The 16,615-nt window shown below is 48.1% G+C and overlaps 1 protein-coding gene across 7 annotated transcripts in view; it reads left to right on the top strand.

The window, feature by feature from the left end:
- Positions 1–16,615, top strand: part of C2CD5 (C2 calcium dependent domain containing 5) — a 2,654,621-nt gene that overhangs the window by 969,268 nt on the left and 1,668,738 nt on the right. For 4 of the 7 annotated variants that reach the window (XM_069628457.1, XM_069628455.1, XM_069628451.1 and 1 more), the window contains 2 exons: positions 4,964–5,078; positions 15,618–15,713. In XM_069628457.1, coding sequence (XP_069484558.1) covers positions 4,964–5,078; positions 15,618–15,713 — 211 coding nt within the window. Of the gene's footprint in view, positions 1–4,963; positions 5,079–15,617; positions 15,807–16,615 lie in introns of all 7 variants that reach the window. The other 3 variants (XM_069628452.1, XM_069628454.1, XM_069628453.1) reach the window with 1 other exon arrangement.

Raw genomic sequence — 16,615 nt, 5'->3', positions numbered from 1 at the left:
AGGAAAGCTAGGTGAGTCCGCAGGACCACCATATCCCTGTGGAAAGTGGTGTAGGGTTCTGAAGCCATCAGAGCCTGGAGCTCGCTGACTCTGCGAGCGAATGTGAGACCTACTAGCAGACCTGTCTTGATGGTGACCAGCCAGATGTCTGCGGAAGCCATTGTCTCGAATGTTTTGTGCGCCAGGGCGACCAATACTACATTGAGGTCCCACACAGGGTGTGGCTTTTTGATGGGCTGGTAAAGCCTGAACAGGCCCGCCAGATGTTTCCTGACTATCGGGTTGAAGAGAAAACCTCCTCCCCCGAATTTCTGTAGGCTCCTATGGCTGCCAGATAGGTGCGACATGTGTCCACCTGTACACCAGAGTGGGCAAGGGTCCCCCGAGAAAGAAAGCGCATCGTCCAGCGTGCACGTCAGGGGGTTGATTTCCTTAGAATATGCCCAGTGACAGAACCTGCTCCATTCGCTCCTATATTGGCTCCTAGTGGCCTTGACCCTAGCACCCTGGATGATCTCCACGTTAGCCTTAGATGGGTTCAGGTACTTGAGGGTGATCTGCTCAGGAACTACACTGTGAGGGCTAGCTTCTGAGGAGCAGGATGGAGAACCCTGCACCCCTGCTGGGACACGAGAGGTGCTGGGCCCAGCGGAAGGTGAATGGGTGGTTGGTCCGACAGGCTGAGCAATTCGGAAAAACCACAGTCTTGCCGGCCACCAATGCGCTATCACTATGATGCTGAGGTGACAAGCCTCCTTTATCTTGCAGAGTACCCTTGGGATTAGGGGTGTGGGCGGAAAAGCATACGCTGTCCTGCCCTCCCATTGAATCTGCATGGCGTCACCCAGGGAGCCGGGGCCTAGTCTCTTCCAAGAAGCGAACTGATGGCACTTCCTGTTCCTCCAGGAGGCAAATAGATCCAACTGAGGATGCCCCCATGCGTTAAAGACCTCCTGCAGCACTTGGTTGTTCAATTGATACTCGTAATTGTCCGTACCCAGCCTGCTGAGTCTGTCCGCCTCCAAGTTGGCCTTCCCTGGGAGTTGGACGGCCCTGAGGTAGATGTTGTTTTCCAGTGCCCATTCCCACATGCAGACCGCTAGGTTGCACAGCGGAGGGGACTGGTACGCCCCCTGCTTGTTGACATAGTACATCCTGGTGGAGTTGTCGGTCTGGATCAGGACGGTCCTGCACTGATGAGCGGGAGCGGGAGCGGGAGGAAGTCCCTGAGGGCTAGCCAAATGGCTCTGAGCTCCAGCCAGTTGATATGCGACTCCTGCTCCCGCCGGGTCCAGACTCTGTGGACGTTGGGACTGTCCAGAGATGCTTCCCAGCCCTCTAGGGAGGAGTCCGTAGTAATGGTCGGCTGCCGGAATGGTCTGCCAGTCCGCAGATTGCAGTCCTTGGACCACCACGTGAGGTCCGATTGGAGAGAAGGCGATATGCTGACCAGCTCCGCTTGGCAGCCCTTCTCCTCATTCCAAGAGGCTGCGAAGTGGAGTTGCGGTCTCCTCATCCGGAGCCTTGTGTGTGGCACGGCCAAGAGGACCGCTGCCATGATACCCAGCAAGTGCTGGTACCACCAAGCCGAAGTAACTAGTCTGGTAAGGAAGTACGTAGTGGCCCTCTTGATGGCCGTAATCTTGTCCTCAGAGGGAAATACCTTCTCGGAGCTCGTATCCCAGATGAGGCCCAGGAAGGTGAGGCTCTGCCTGGGCTACAGCTGAGACTTCTTGAGGTTGATGGTAGACCCCAGGTCGTGGAGCGTACTCATTAGCGTGGAGGTGTGGACAACCACCTCCAGGGATCTCGCTCTGATGTGCCAGTCGTCCAGGTATGGGTAGACATGGTGGCCCTGGGCCATGATGAGGGCTGCCACTGCATTCATGAGTCTGGTGAATACCCTGGGGGCTGAGTTGAGGCCAAAGGGTAGCACCTTGTACTGGAAATGACAGCCCATGATCCTGAAGCGTAAGAAGGAGCGATGGGGCTGCCAAATCGGGACGTGTAGGTAAGCGTCCTTCAGATTCGGAGCACATCCAATCCTGGAATAGAAGCCTAATCCTCTTTAGGAGGCTGGTACTTCTTCCACTGCCTGGCTCTCGACGAGAGACTGGATCTCCGCCAACAGAGTTGCTGTCCCAACCTGTGGGAGGGGACGAAGGAGGAGAGGGAGGTATAGGTAGGCGGTAACCCCTGGATACTACTGAGAGGATCCATGGGTCCGCAAAGTTCTGGTGCCAAAAATGCACGTGAGAGGCTAGCCTGCCCCCCACTGGAGACAAGCGGACCCGGAGGGACACATCATGCCTTTTTTGCTCTCTGAGGCTGCTGCTAAGTAGGGGGACTGGAAGAAGCCCTTGCTCCCCCCGCCCCCTTTTTGTTGCTTGCGCTGTTGCTGACTCAGCGAGTGGTCAGGTTGTCTCAGCCTCCTTGCTGGAATACCCTCAACCCGCCAAACGCCCGCCCCTTATTGGAGCGTTGGTGCGACTGGGTGTACGCTTGGGCATGGCCTTCGTCAGGATAGATAAAGACTTCGCAGTTTGCAAGCTGTTATTGTCTAATCCCTCATCGGTGGTAGAGTGGAAGAGGTCACTAATTATGCGATCCTGGACGCCGGGTTTAAACTTAGTAGCCCAAAGCCAGGCCGTCCTTCTCATGTCCGTGGTGATGCAGATGGCCCGGCAAGAGGTATCGATGTAGGCCACTGTGGACTCTGATGTCCTGCGCTACCAGCCTGGATTCTCCTAGAACCACATTGAAGCGTGCCTGGCTCTGCACCAGAAGTTCTGGAAGGAAGTCTGCTATTTCGCACCACAACCTCTGGTTAGCAGCTGCCAACATGGCATCCGCGTTAGCCTGACGCAGGTGCAGGTAGACGTTGGATAATAGCTTTTTCCTGTATGCCTCCAAGATGTTCTCCTCCTTGCTTAGCAGCACCGAGGACGAGGTGGCGGATGACGACTTAGGCTTAGAGTAGAGTGACGCTGCACCGATCGCCGACGAGTACGGCTGGGGGTGCGTTGACAGCAAGAGTGTATCCCCCTCCATCTGTCTGTACTTGGCGTCGAGGTGCTGATTGACAGGCTGGGCCGAGTGTGGCTTGAGCCAAACCTTCTTGGCCAGAGCGACAACATCCTTCTGCATCAGGATACCCGTCTTGGTAGGGGATCTTAGGGAGAGGACCTCTGCCAAGACCCCCTACTCGGGCTGCTCTACCTCGGGATGAGGAAGGCCCTTATATTCTGCCAAACCTGCAAGCCTGCTGTGAAAGGCCTTTGCTGACGACGCCGTGTCTGTGTCCTCCTCCTCGTCTGTATACGCCTGGGTGTCTGGCTGGTCTGCCACGGAAGGAGGGAAGCTGGGCACCGTGAGCTGCGGTGTGGAGGCCGGAGCCAGAGGCTGCTGCGGGGATTGGCTCAGAACTGGCTGAACTGGGGGTGGATTCAACAGAGCTGGCAGCGGGGGATGGTTTGGGGCCTGTGGTGCCGGAGCAATGGGCGGAATGACAATAGGTGCCAGTGGGGTGACCGGAGGGAGCAAGTCCCTGACTGCATCCCTCAGGATGGCACTCATCTAGAGGGGTTCGCACTAGCTCCAAAAACCTTTTAAAGAACCTGACCTCGGAGGCTGAACAGGAGGCAGGGGATACTGACGGAGTGGCTGTGGGGTGCTGGGGCCAGAGCACACTCAGTCTGGGCTGCAGGGGGAACCTGCCCGCCGCTACTGATGGATACACAGTAGGCCACATACCTGGTTGACACCAGTCCCACCTTGAAACTCGTTCACCCGCCTGCTCCGTTCCTAGGAGTGGCATTGGACGAGTGGCCATGTTGTCTAGCGCTGCAACCATTTTGTTGGGCTGCGTGCCACGTGCCAAAGTCGTGGTGCATGGCCCTCCAGACACGGCCTCGCCCAAGACTCTTGGTGTTGGAACATGAGGCCTATCCCGCACCTTGGGTCTAGGCCTGGAAGGCGTACCGCCCTCGGCATTGTCGCTGGTAGTGCTGTGTGCAGGAGCCCCCTCGGACATGGTACCAGTACTAGGCCAAAGCCCCTCGGGTGTAGACTCGGTAAAAGAACCTTGCAGTCCCTCAGCACTGATAACGGTAGGGTCCGGAGACCCCTCGGCCGTAATGCCGGTAGCTGGGTTAGCCTCAGTGCATTTGCTGGTAACAGAACCCGAGAGGTTCTTCCCGCTTGGGCCTTTCCTCGGGGAGGAGTCGTCCTTACGGGGTGCAATGGAAAATAACGGCCCTCCCTTGGGCCTCGATCTCTACTGGACAAAGTCCTCTGGAGGCGACACTCTGAAGAGTTCCCTTCAACTGGCTAGCCTGTTGTTCAGTGCACGTGGAGTCCGAGACGCACACGGTGCAACCCTCCCAGCCGTGGTCAAGGCAAGGCAGCAGAGGTGTGGGGGTCAGACACGGGAAAACCAAACCAAGGAGCGCTGGTGAAATCGGCCCATTCCTGTCGACGCGGAAAAGGGGACTGAGGAGTGGCGCCGGTGGGTGGAGTCAAGGTAGCACATGCTCCCAGGGTCGTGCCTCGAAATTTAAAGGGGAAGAAGGTTTTTCTGTTGAAAAATGTTCTGTCTTCTGTCCCTAGGAAGGGACGTCCTTACATTATGGAGGAAAGGGGACGGGTCGTAAGAGTATTGATAGGTATGTAATCTATCTGAAATGATCATGCTAACCTTGAAGGTATACATATTTTTTCTCAGCTGGCCGGCAGATGTGGTGTTCCACTTCTATTCTTGGATCACCATTATGCAAGGAACATGTACAGACAGTGACTAAAAGTTCAGAAATGTTCTTTGTTTTTTATTTAAAAAAATCATGTTTTGTTTGCCAATCTATCAATTATAAGGTGTTCTGGATGAAAGGAAGGGGTTTTCATAAATGATTTGCACACACGTTGATACTTTCAATCTGTCTAATGAACTGAGGCATTCTTTTTTCAGATGAACCAGAAACGCGAGATGCTTGGTGGGCAGAAATCCGGCAAGAGATAAAATCCCATGCTAAAGCTCTGGGTTGTCATGCTGTAGTAGGCTATAGTGAATCAACCAGCATACGGTGAGTCGGAACTTTCATCATACTGCATGGGCTATTTAATTAAAGTAAAAACTATTGTGTGGATTCACTGAGGTGGTTTAGTTTCCATATGTTTCCAAATAATGTCCATGGTAGACCTAAGGAGGATATGTGTTGCCAAGTTAATTTCTTGCAGTTTTATCTATTTCATCATAAATCATATAGTTTAAGGTATTGTTTTTTAAGTTGTAAACTAAAGAGCTCATTTTCTCTGGACTAAGTTTGGTGTCATGGCTATCTTGAACATCAGTTGTTTAACCATTTACTGTGAGAGCCTTAGATGTATGGCATTCAAAATGGATTAGCACTGTGGTATAGGTATAGACACTTGTTCAGAGCACCACAATTGATTACAATAATGTTCCTCTAGTTGCGTTTTCTTTCTTTCTCATAGTGTCTTTTACATAAGTGGAAATCCGTGTCCAAGACCCTATGAGAGGGGAGGAATGAAGTTCCCGACTTTGAGCTATACTACCTTGCAAGCCAACTGAGACACGTGATGCGATGGATGGCCGACGAGAACACAACAGATACCCGCCTCCTCCAACCAGCCCTGCCCCGACTGCTATTAAGAGACTTACTTTGGGCCGAGGAGGGAGCTCTGAGACACAGCCCATACCTAGCTAAGCTTGGGATCCAACTTTGGGGAAGGGCCTGCACACTAGTGGGGTCGGCAGATCCGTATTCCCCGCAAATCCCCATTGCAGCACTTATGACAAAACACTCATGGGGGCAACTGGAAACACGCAGCCAGTGGGAACCCTACGGGGTGGCTACACTGGGAGACTTGATTCAAGAACAAGAGACCTTAACATTCATGGAACTCAGCGAAGCCACAGGTCTTCCGGCAGGGCAGTTCTTGCTTCATAGGGCAGTGGTACAGGCCATAAGAAACAGATGACCGGGGGCTGTCAACCAGGCTTTGGAGAATGAGAGCATAGAAACAATGTTAGACACTGCCGAGGGAGGCCACGAAACTTCACAAATCTACGAAGCCCTGATGCTGGGCACGACCAGGAACGAACTTAAATGCAGGAGGAAGTGGGAAAACAAACTAGGCCTTGTATTCGAAGATAAATACTGGGGGGAGATAACTTATTATCACAAAGAAATCGCCAGAAATGCCTGCTTACAGCTCATCCAACTGTACATCACCAACAGGGCTTACCTCACACCAGAAGTCATATCGCGGTTCACGGGTGCAGAAATCCAGGTATGCTCCAAATGCAACGAGCCCAGGGCGGGAATGACTCATATGTTCTGGGGCTGTCCAGTGATAAGAGGTTTCTGGGCACAAGTGAAGGATAGAGTGGCTAATGCGGACATTGAAGTGGAGGTGCATGAGCCCATGGCCTGTATCCTGGGCAGATACAGGCGCAGCAGGAAAAACAAGCCCTTAAACAAACTCAGAGACCTAATATACATAACGGCAAAAAGACGCATAGCCATGGGATGGAAAAGCCCTAGAAGTTTGAATGAGGCCCAGTGGTGGGGAGATCTTACGAAGTGGATAGCTGCTGAGACTGCAGCATGGGAAACTACAATTCAAGTACAGAGGCTGGACTCCAGCGAGGAATTGCACTGTTGGGTAGCACTAACAGTGCCTCTGCTCCATCCCAGGGCGACAGACAGCGCCTCATGCAGCACTGGCAGCCCAAACCAGAGAACTGACTCGATGAGAACTGGGGAATAACCGTGGTCTTTGGAGGGGGAGGGGAGGAGGGGAATGGAGGGAAATTAGATTTGTGATGAAGTATACCGTTTGACAAATGATAATGGTTTGTTTATATTGTTAAAACCAAAAAAGAAATTTAAAAAAAAGTGGAAGTCTGTGGCCATGCATTTGTTAAGACATAATTTACCATATATCACAGCTAACAACACTGTTGTTTATAAATCATGTTATCGTAATAGGACAAGCAAAACAAATTATATGCAATTTGTACCGTAGGCGTACCGATGTAAAAGTTGGGTTGAGAACCATCACAACCCATTCATGAGACATGAATTTGATCTATAAATGGAAGATGAACTGTACATTTATTTCCTGTGCAGTTTAAAGGAGAATGTTTCTTTGTGAAAAAATGATTTTAATCTGTGTAGGGAATCAAAGCCTTAATGTGTCCTATTCACATGCATTCATAGGACTTACTTAATCACCTCAAAGGGGTGGAGTGTGGGGTGGCCGAAGGTGAATCTCAAATTCTGATCTAAACTGGAAGTTTGTTTCTGTTGAATATTGGAGGCACAATTCCTCAGCTTCTTTCTTCCTGCACCTGATTTCTCCAATTCCTTCTAAACCCACTTCCTCATCGTCACACCACCGCCCAAGGTATGAATACGCAAGCATTGACATTATATGCTAGATACACTAGGACAAGGTTCAGCTACAGATTTAATGAGTGCAATATGAATCTATTAAATTGCACAACACTATATATTCGGCTTACTGCTTTTTATTTGATTAAAAATGTCACGCCTGATTTTGTACCAGTAGGTTGTAGGGACTTAAAAATGTAGGTCAATCCACTGGCAAGTTTTTCTTATGCCTCTTGCTAAAAAAGTAAGTAGTGTAGCACTGCACAATCAGGAAAACGCCCTAATTCTTCATTGGTCTTCCATGTTGCAGATTAAACCACATCCAAAAGGCTTTTTGTTAAACTGGTATGACAATCTGGCAAATTAAGCAGTCGCCGCTAAGATCCCTCTGGAACCTGTAGTTACAGGTTTCATTCCCAGCAGGACTAAACTAGTCTTTGATCCTTCCAATGCTGATAAATTGAATGTTTTATTGAGTGATATTAACACTTATTATTGACAGGGTGTGTTGCAGACTAAAAACAGTGTTTTGCAAAGTAGATGGACCAGTCCTTTTTTGTTGTTTTTTTGTATAGGATTCTCTGACATCCCAACTCCCTCCTCCGCCCCTTTCTACACAAACACTGGGCCGAGGAAGAGGAGGACTGAAAGAAAATAGACTAACCCTTACATATCCCATTGGATCTCTCCCGGGTGAATGGCAGAGTTTGGGATGTGAGGCCAAACCTGTGGTATTAACCTTGACTTGTGAATCAAAGCAGCAGAGAACAGAAAAGAATGCACACATGAGTTGGTGAAAGACATTAAAGACCGGGTTGTGTTAAGGAAAGATTGCAGCAGCAACAGTGTATCTCACAATTGAAGGTTGCGCCCATGCTGATGAGAGTGATGAGACACGAAAGAAAGCAAACCTGTAGTGAACTGTAAAGTCAGTGGTGACTGTGAAGCCAGTGATAGAGTAGCAGAGTGATCAGGCGAAAGGAAACAGCCCACATTTGAAAGTTTCCTTCGAAAAGTTTTGTGTTTATTAAAAAGCAACAAAGTGAATAAACCTGGAAATATGTTATAGTCAAGAATAACCCTGACAAAAGGGGTAGTTAAAAAAGTGATTGCTTTCAGAGACATACATTTTTGAACATTTCAGATTATGTTGTGGAAATACCCGGACCAAGAGACACTGGGGCAAATATCATAAGGAAGTGAAAGTCGAAGTGGTGCTGCAGAGGTTTGTGGAACAGCCTGGCACATTCGAAAGTCTTTGAGATCAGTGAAAGGTCTGATCACGACTGAAGGAGTTCTAGAGCTTGAAATAAGTTAGGGGAAGGCAACCCCCTAACGAATGTGAATAAAGCTTGCGGAAGGGAACCTCCCTGCAAGTGTTGTGATTTCGAGATCCGAGCCTGGCTGAGGGAGATCTGCGTTGAATAAGGTAATTTTGTTGAGAGGACCCAGACTGACTGAGGGAGACCTACGTGAACTATTGATGCATTGAGAGGTCGGAGCCCGACAGGGGGAGACCTACGTGAATTTTGTTGAATCGTGCAATATTGTTTTATGAATTTAAGTGACTTTAACATGGAAGGCCAAGCGGGCCTTGACCCACGTTTTGAACTGCCTTTTTTTGTTAACCTGAGCCAGAGTGTACCATCCTGTCTTCAGGGGCCGTCTTACTCCATGCTGTCCAACGTGGGGGAAGAGACCGGACTCAACCATCTTGCTCCTTTGTTATAACACTGGCTTTCCTTTGCATACACATTCCCCATTGCACACTTTTTGTATAAGAGATAGGGCAGGCATTAGCTTTTTTAGTATAGGCCATTTTGCTTGGACATAGACTGACTAGGACTGTGTTTTCTTTATTATTTGATGTTAGGGACCACTCCAGTCATAGCTATCGGGCAAAGTAGAAGTTTGTCCAAAACCCAAGAATTTAATACAGGTTTTGAAACGTTTACCTCTTGTGTCAGTGTCATACTTGTGATACCATGCTTCCCTTACAAGGGCAATAGATATATTTTACTAAAAATGCTTTGTTGGTGTGGATGAGTCTTTATTTTAGGTATGGTAGTTTCAACATTTTTAGGAATTTCATGATAGTAATTACTACAAGGACTTTTAGATGGATTTTGTTCTCAATGGAAAGCACATTTCTATAGTGCATTGTTATGATATGATAGGTTATTTATAAAGCGCTTAATACCCAGAGGTTTCTAAGCGGGGACCCGAGGATCGGACCTGTGTTGCTCCGTGTCGTCTTGCTTCCAAGGCGAGCACGTTGCCGCTGAGCTATCCTCCCGAGACTGTTGGTTGAATGGCTGTGTTCGGTGTTTACTCTTTTAGAGAATTTCATATGTATTTTGTGCGCGCTTTAGAAAACATTGATACACTGGACTCTTTGGGTGAACTGCTGTGTTCTGTGATATCTTGATTAAAGAACTGTATGCATATGTTTGTGCAAATTATTTGCCATTGTTGCATTTAGCAGTACTGTATGGTACATTGGCATACCTATGGTGGCTTATCAAGGTTTTTGGTTGTGGCAACAGCACTGATTTCTGCAAATTGTATCTTCGGAGTAGCTTTGTTTTGGTTGGGTTCTGGTTTGTCTTACCAACAAACTAGGATCTGTGTGTGGAATTATTTTGATGCCCTGCGAGGCATACATTTTGTTCGGTTACTGCCACATTTTGTGTATGGGTGTGTGTGTTTGATGATATTAAGTGTGTTTGTATCTTGTGTGTGTTTGTATATGGTGTGTCATGTGTTCTGTTTATTGCTTTGTTGGGTTTTCAGTTGATTGTTAGTTATGCATTGTTTGAGTGGTAGGCCCACGTGCCCGCCCAAAATGAGAGGCAGTTGTTGCTTGGGGTTGGCAGTCCCTAAGATTCATTGGTGACAGTGATGGATAAAAGGTATTTTGTTTTTCACATGTGGTTCGGATGGTAAGTTTGGAGGCCTAAAGTGTGGGGCAGGTTTGTACTTGGGCGTGGCATGAACCAGTTCAGTTTGTTGTGAATGTAGCCAGGTTTGGTGCGGGTGTGCTGCTGGTTGGTTAGTTACGCCTTAAAGATTTGGAATCCCTCTATGTCATTGGCTGTTGTGTGCTGGTGTATTGGTTTGCCTAGAGTTATGCGTCTGTTTACTTGTATTGTGCAGGAGTTGTCTTTGTGTATGAAGGAAGGGAGGTGTGTTATGTACTGTTTGCAGGGACTGAGTGATGCCATTGAGAGAATTTTCGGTTCGTTTTTGGAGTTTTGCTGTGTGAATGAGTGTTCCAGCACAGGCAGTTTGAGTCATGTAGCCTGGGTGGTGGGAACCAGTGGCCTTCGCTCCAGCTCCTGTCCTGTTTCTTATCCTCCATTGTAATAGCATGAAGAAACTTAATAAAGAAACATACTTAAGTCTTACATGCTGCCTCAAGGATATTACATTGTAACACCCTCCTAATCTCCCACCTGGACTGGGAAACTACCTACTCATGAGTCCTAGATGCCAAATTGGCCCATGAAAGACATCCAGCATGCTGCATCATGATAAGGCTAAGGAAATCCAATCACATCACCCCCACACTCAACTGCACTGGCTGATCTTTAAGCTTGCATAACATTTACAAAGCAGTCACAACCAAAACACCACTCTGCTTGGCTGAGAAAATCACCATCTCTTGAGGCCATCACACCACCACAAGCCACAACATTACCAGACTGTAAACAACAGTAAGAGGGCAACACAGGAAATGGGCCTTGTTATAAAATACACCCTGACTCTGGAACAAGGTATTTGCACAGATACCCACCCCACTTCCTCTTCTACCCCTGCACCCTACTTGAACATTTCTCACCTCGTGAGACTTATGTTCTCAGTTGACGATCGCTTCATTTTAGCTTTTGATTATTTGTTGAGAATGTCTGATTTTTTTGCAAATATTTCTCCGGCTAACTACTACAATTCTTCTTGCATTCTTGCAGGCTTTTGGGACTCATTTTCTTTATTCATCAAGCTGTGCATTCAGATTGCTAATAATATAAGAGACCTTGATGGGAATTCTAGAACACAAATTCGGCAATAAGCCACGAGCAGGGGAGGCATGGGCCCGGGGCATTACCTGAAGTGGTAATGCCCCCCGCAAGGGGAATATTGCTATTAGTACCCCGGGCTGTAAGGCTGGGTTACTAAAAGCAATATCTTTCAGTTGCGAAATTCTCCGGCATTTCGCAATGGAAAAAAGTAAAAAGAAAAAAAATAGCCACCAAGGAGGGGGACCCAAAGTCTATTCTCGCTTTCCTTGGTGGTCTTTGAAACAAGTTTTAAATAAAAGACAACAAACAAAATGGTTGCAATGAAAAGGGAGAATGGACTACACGTGTCCCTTCTGCCTTTCCTTGGCGGCCAATAAAAAAAAGAGGAAAAAAGTAAACAAAAAAAATGGCTGCCATGGAAAGGAGAGAAGGGACTACACATAGTCCCTTTTTTCTTTCCATGGTGGTGTGCCGCAGATCGGGAATGGACGCACTGGGGAGAGACATGCTCCAAGCGTGTCCGCTCCCGAAAAGGATGCAAAGGAGAAGGTAAGTAGGGGGGTGGGGAGGGGGGATTTGTGGATTAGGAGGGGGATCGGGGGCACTTATCTTGTTCCCTGATGGGGAAGATGGCACCCTCCAGCCATGAGGAAGCTCAGAGTGGCGGGATTACCGCCTGGTAATGCCCTGTTCAGAGCCTCCTCATTGGCTGGGTGGCTGCTCCCACCGGGTACTAATACTCCCTATGTGGTCCTCACTACCACTCTCATGATCCTTCACCACTGACTGTGGGTTACGGGTCATGGGAATTGAAGTTCAAAATACCTTCAAGGCTGCATAAAGAGTAGCATGTTCTAGAGGAAGGTACGGTCTGCATTTTTGCCTTGGCATAGCTGCTTGTAAATATACGTGTGAATGCTGTTTTAGATTAAAACCATGACACTTGCAGGAACGGGTTAAGGCGAAATTACCTAACCTGAAATGACCGACCTCACCAAAAGACCTAAAACACACACCACGAAAAGTTCTCACTACCCTAAAAAAAATAATGTAAAAGGCTGCGGGGGTGTCCCCCGCAACACCCCGCTCACTAGACTGTACAGTATGGTGAGCAGGGTTTGTGGGGGACACCCCCGCAGATCTCCCAACAGAAAAAAAAAGGGCGGGGGTTGCGGGGGACTCCCCAGCACCACACCCAACAGAAAAAAATGAACGAAAAAGGGTATTGCGGGCGTGTCCCCCGCAACACCCCGCTCACTATGCTACACAGTATAGTGAGCAGGGGGTTGCAGGGGAAACCCCTACAGATGCCCGAAAAAAAAAAAAGAAAAGGATCCTGCGCCGCCGGTTCCTGATCTCGGTGGTGAAAGGGAACCGGCGCTGCAGGGACACATCGCGAAGGAAAGGTAAGTAAGGTGGTGGGGGGTATGTTATGGGTGTGGGTGGGGGTGTATGTTTGGATAGTTTTGTAATGGATGTTTGCATGGTAAATGTATGAACATTTTGTGGTGCATACATTTCCCATGCAAACATTTCAGTTGCGGATTATTCCGCAGCAGAAAAATCACGTAGAGCCGCAGGAACTGGGTAAATGTCCTTATGGCTTTATAAAGAGGATTGCCAACAGAGGAAATTCTTTTAGCTGAGGCTTAAGCAGAGAGAAGGTCCCAAATAGTGGATGTTACATAAACTAGAGATGCCCCCACGCTGCCCCCCTAAATGTAGCTGAGCAGGACATCTTCTCTCACTTTTCTATTTGCAGTTGATTTCTCTAAGTAGACTTAAAAGGCCAGCTGGCTACTAGCATATTTTTGACCTCAATCAAGTTTTGTGGGGGAGGCAAGATCGTCTTAAATTCAATCAACGGCCTACCAGGCTGCGGGAAAGGAGGAACAAGTGGATCTTCAGAGTGCTTCTTAACCTCAGATGGTAACTTTTAAGCCAGAGGTAAGGTGCAAAGGGTTGTATCCCTTAGCAACAATCAAACATGAAAAAATACTCTGAATGTGTTCTTTGATTGTCCTACGTTGCCAGTGAACATTGAGGACATACACTACAGAATGCCCCTTTGTTAGGGAGAAGTCTCTCTTTAGGCTGAATTTCCTAACCTAGTGAGTCCCCCAGCAGCTTTGCTGGATTTCTGGAGTTTGTTTTTTTCTCCTGCCAAGAGTGAGACTCTTTTTCTCCCACTCTTGGACATGATTTATGGTGTTCCTTTGACTGCTAATGTGTTTTATGGGCTATGGGGTCCTTTACTCCATAGGGTCTCATGTGTTTTTACTATGTGTGTTACACAGTACCCTCCGTGCAGTGACACAGGGGTGTCATAGTGACACCCCACCATAGATTCCATACCCTGGGACTGACTACTGTCTCCCAGGGCATGTAAAGTCACCATTGGCTTTACTAGTCCCAAATTATTAACAGAAACCAGTACAAACCATCATATTGTGGACGTACTGGTCGGGGCAATTCGATTGCCCCTGGGTCTGTTAGTCGAGGGGGCACGTCTCCGTCCCCCCTGATCGAGTTTTGGCTGGTGGCAGTGGATACTACTTTTTATTTTCGACCGCGAATATATCTCTATGGGATTTTCCCATTGTTCGAGGCTACCAACTTTAATTATTTAATTCTCATAGCCTCGAACATACCGCTGGTTTATTTATTTAATATTAATTCGCCGGTTGGTATTTTTTGCCAGGACTCGATTCTAAAATGGCGTTTGTGTTCTCTTCTGTGACTCCAACCCAAGTCGAGCCCTTTGTTCCACTTTTTGGCGGGCTTCTCCACAGAAGCCTCCAAAAGTGGTGCCACTCTGTCTGGGTACCACAGGGGGTGTGGGGAGGGGGTTTAGGCACCCTGGACTGAGTTACCTTGGTAACTCAAGTCGCACTCTTGTGTGATTGGCCCAAGTTGTGAGCCGGCCGGCTCACCACTTAGCATGTTTGATTGACAGCTAGGCTGAGTGAATGGGGGTGTGCTGCATAAAAGCAGGGCTTTGGGGACTGGAACTTCAGAAGTCGCCACAGGACCGGAGAATCCGACGAGGGAGAAGCTGAGCCGACCTACCACGACAACACCACCGGTGGAGCCCTGCGGAACCGACTCACCACTTCCCGATGACAGAAAAGATCTCCCGGCTGGAGAGGCTTCTTCCCCTGACTGGTGGGCACAACCAGTTTACCTTCTTCTCTTCGCACCCCAGACCGGCTTGTGGTCGAATTGCCCGTGCCAAGCACCCCGGCAACCTGATAGCCACTTACCACTGGACCGCGAATCAAAGGACCGCTCCTTTTACCTGAGAAACTCTGCGGCTGGTTTCTTCCCTGGCAGTGCAATGGACTCCTGTCTTCCTCCCCGACGAGATCCTCTCTTCCCCTGGACGAAGCACCGACTTGCATCCGCTGCCAGGAACAACTGCCCCCGCTGGAGTATTCTCACCACTTTAAGGTACCGTGTCTGCCAGGCCTCCCTTTCTAAAGATTGCTACAAGGTAATAATAACCCCTTAACCTTCTGGACGGGGCTGGCCGCCTTGACCTTCTAACTGGTCCCTTTCTTTGGTCCAACTCTTTTTGAACCTTTTCAAGACTTTTGTGCACTGCAACCGTGTGACCTTGGACACATTTCGTTTGATCCTCTTAAAGTGGATCCAGCCTACTGAACTCTAACTTCACGGTTTTACTTTGCCTTCCTCTCTTGTTGTGTTCTTGTAAAAGTGTTGGGACCTGTTTCAATTTCGAACTCTTCTTGAGGGAAGTCTGACTGCTCAGCCACAGCTACCAAGTGAATCTGTGTGATACAGACTGCTACCAAGTGGGTTTACTGGCAAACACCTGCAGTCTTAAATCTTTTGCAGTGGTCCCAGAGGGAACTGCACAGGTTTCTGCCTAACACCATTCTTTTGAACTATTGTTACAGATGAAGAAAAGGTTTTTGTTTTAGCCGCACAACATAAGGTATTATGTTGTGGAATTCCCTTTTCCACCATTCTTTCACAAAATAACCATGTGTTATTGCAGTGCCTCCTTTGGATTGTAAAGTGTACATTGTTAATTACGCACAGCTTCATTCTGATATATACTTCCTGCGGAATCTTTGCTTTGTTAATTTGTTTCTTGAATATTGAAAGTAGTGCGCAGATAATAACGAAGTAATCCTTACCTATGTCCTTTCTTTTACAGGGAAGAAGTCTGTATCCTATCGGCATCAGGCACAGCAGCTGTACTGAACCCTAGATTTCTCCAGGATGGCACGACTGAAGGCTGTTTGGATCAAAGGTTGTCATGGCAGCCTGGTTTCTTTTCCATAGGGGCAGAGAAGGGAGAGGTTGATTTTTTTCTACAATGCCAAGATAGTGCCCCTCTCTTAGGGTAGGTTGTAGAGTTACCGTGTAGGATGCAGGACAAACAACTTAACTGACTTTCACTAACAACAACATCTGGAGTCCTGCAACATATTAGACACACTGGGCCTTATTACACGGTATGCGGTAACCATGGCGCTAGTTGCCGCCGGTATTTTACCGTGTCCGCCTTGGTGGATGGCGGAATTACCGCCCTACTTCAAGGTGAGCGGGGGCGGTAATTCCCCATTCACCAAGACACTTCCCCATTCCCATTTATGCCCCATAGGGCTCAATGGGAATGGGGAAGGAGCTAATTAGGGTACCGCAAATTACTGTACCGTAATTAGCACCAAGGTCCCTTTGCGGGCCCGTGAGGTCGGGTCCCGCAAAGGGACCTCGTAGTAAGGCGGTAAGGGTTTACCGGTACCGGTGCCCTTACCGGTACCGGTAAACCCTTACCGCATTCCGTGTAATGAGGCCCACTGTTTTTATTTCTAACTGCATAAATAAGGTAACATTTCAAGACTAACCATATAAACCTTACACTGAGTCCTGATAGTTGCCTCTCTTTGGGTGTTTCTCATTCTTATGAAATCAGTGTGATTGATTATATGTTTTATTGACTTTTACGATTAGAGCAAATGGAGTGCAATTTATAACTTTGCCAATGGCAGAGCCATCAAGGGATAGAGGCATGTCAATTTCCGACCTTGGCTCCCACTTTGACCTTTTCACTTCTCTGAGAACTTAACACTTGGGAATGATTAATTAAATTATCAGAATTCACCCAATAGACATTTTATTTGTTATCACAAAGCCAGCTTTAATGATAAC

Source organism: Ambystoma mexicanum, chromosome 12 (assembly GCF_040938575.1).
Source record: "Ambystoma mexicanum isolate Mex_15411 chromosome 12, UKY_AmexF1_1, whole genome shotgun sequence".
Lineage (NCBI taxonomy): Eukaryota > Metazoa > Chordata > Amphibia > Caudata > Ambystomatidae > Ambystoma > Ambystoma mexicanum.
The sequence above is the reverse complement of the archived record's forward strand: the minus strand, read 5'-3'. Positions and strand labels throughout refer to the sequence as shown.